At 38.7% G+C, this 1263-nt stretch overlaps 1 protein-coding gene across 1 annotated transcript in view; it reads left to right on the top strand.

The window, feature by feature from the left end:
* Positions 1 to 1263, top strand: part of LOC106873148 (trichoplein keratin filament-binding protein) — a 27854-nt gene that overhangs the window by 8557 nt on the left and 18034 nt on the right. The window contains exon 4 of the mRNA XM_052976759.1: positions 269 to 335. Within this exon, the coding sequence (XP_052832719.1) occupies positions 269 to 335 (67 nt within the window). The remainder of the gene's footprint in view (positions 1 to 268; positions 336 to 1263) is intronic.

The raw sequence follows: 1263 nt of genomic DNA on the forward strand, positions 1-1263 counted from the left end.
TATATATAAATGGTTGTCCAAAAAGTTTTCATATATCAGAAAAAGAGATACTCGTATATTAAGTAATAGAAGGGATATAATTTTATACTACTATTTATACAATATTTTAGTTTCATAACAGCAAATGTTTGTTATCGATTGGTTTCATGCTGAAAACCTTCCAGAAGTGAAGAGGTGAATTGCTGGTTGGAAAAGTATAGAAATATAAAAAAAACACAGCCAAACTCAAATTCATGTTCTAATAGAATTATCTTTCTTACTTTTTCAGACGTGTGTTACTAAGACAACATAAAACCCAAATGCAATGTCAAGCAAGGAAAGTACAGCAAGAATTGGTAAGAAACTTTCTAGATTGTTTTGTGGGTTTATGTGATATGGCTGCATTTGTTCACCCACCACTGCTTGACAACCAGTGTTGGTTTGTTTTATGTCACCGTGACTTAGCAGTTCAGCAAAAGAGAATGATAGAATAGATATGAGGCTTAAAAAAAAAAGAGTGTACTGGGGGTTGATTTGTTTGACTAAAATTCTTCAAGGTGGTGCTCCAGCATGGCAGAAGTCTAATGACTGAAACAAAGGAAAATTATCTTTTACTTATCATTAGATTGTGACCATACTGGGGCACCACCTTGAAGAATTTCAGTCAAATGAATTGACCCCAGTACATTTTGTTAAAGCCTGGTGTCTATTCTGTTTGTCTCTTTTGCTGAACTGCTAAGTTATGGGGACATAAAACCAACCCCAGTTGTCAAGTGGTGTTGGGGGACAAAAACAAGCACATACACACTATGATCATGATCGTCATCATCATCATCATCATCATCATCAACATCATCATCATCATCATCATCAATATCTGTTTTCCATGCTGGCATGGGTTAGACAGTTTGACTGGAGCTGGCAAACCAGAGAGCTGCATCAGGTTCCACTGTCTGCTTTGGCTGGATGCCCTTCCTATGGTCAACCACTTTACAGAGTGAACTGGGTACTTTTGTGTGGCACCAGCAGGGTTGCTAAGTAACATGTGAGACAAAGACCTCTCTGCTGGAAGAGGGAGTGGAGCCAAGGAAAGTGGCTTTGTCCCAGAGGAGAGGTTAAAGTATAATAGACGGATAAAGAGAGTTGTCTTACTATAGAAGAGATGCTTGTCTACTCCGGCAAGAAAAGACAGGAGAGGAAGGAGAGAGTAGAGAGAAAGATAGATAGACAGGAGAGGAAGGAGAGAGTAGAGAGAAAGATAGATAGACAGGAGAGGAAGGAGAG

Source organism: Octopus bimaculoides, chromosome 25 (genome assembly GCF_001194135.2).
Source record: "Octopus bimaculoides isolate UCB-OBI-ISO-001 chromosome 25, ASM119413v2, whole genome shotgun sequence".
Classification (NCBI taxonomy): Eukaryota; Metazoa; Mollusca; class Cephalopoda; order Octopoda; family Octopodidae; genus Octopus; species Octopus bimaculoides.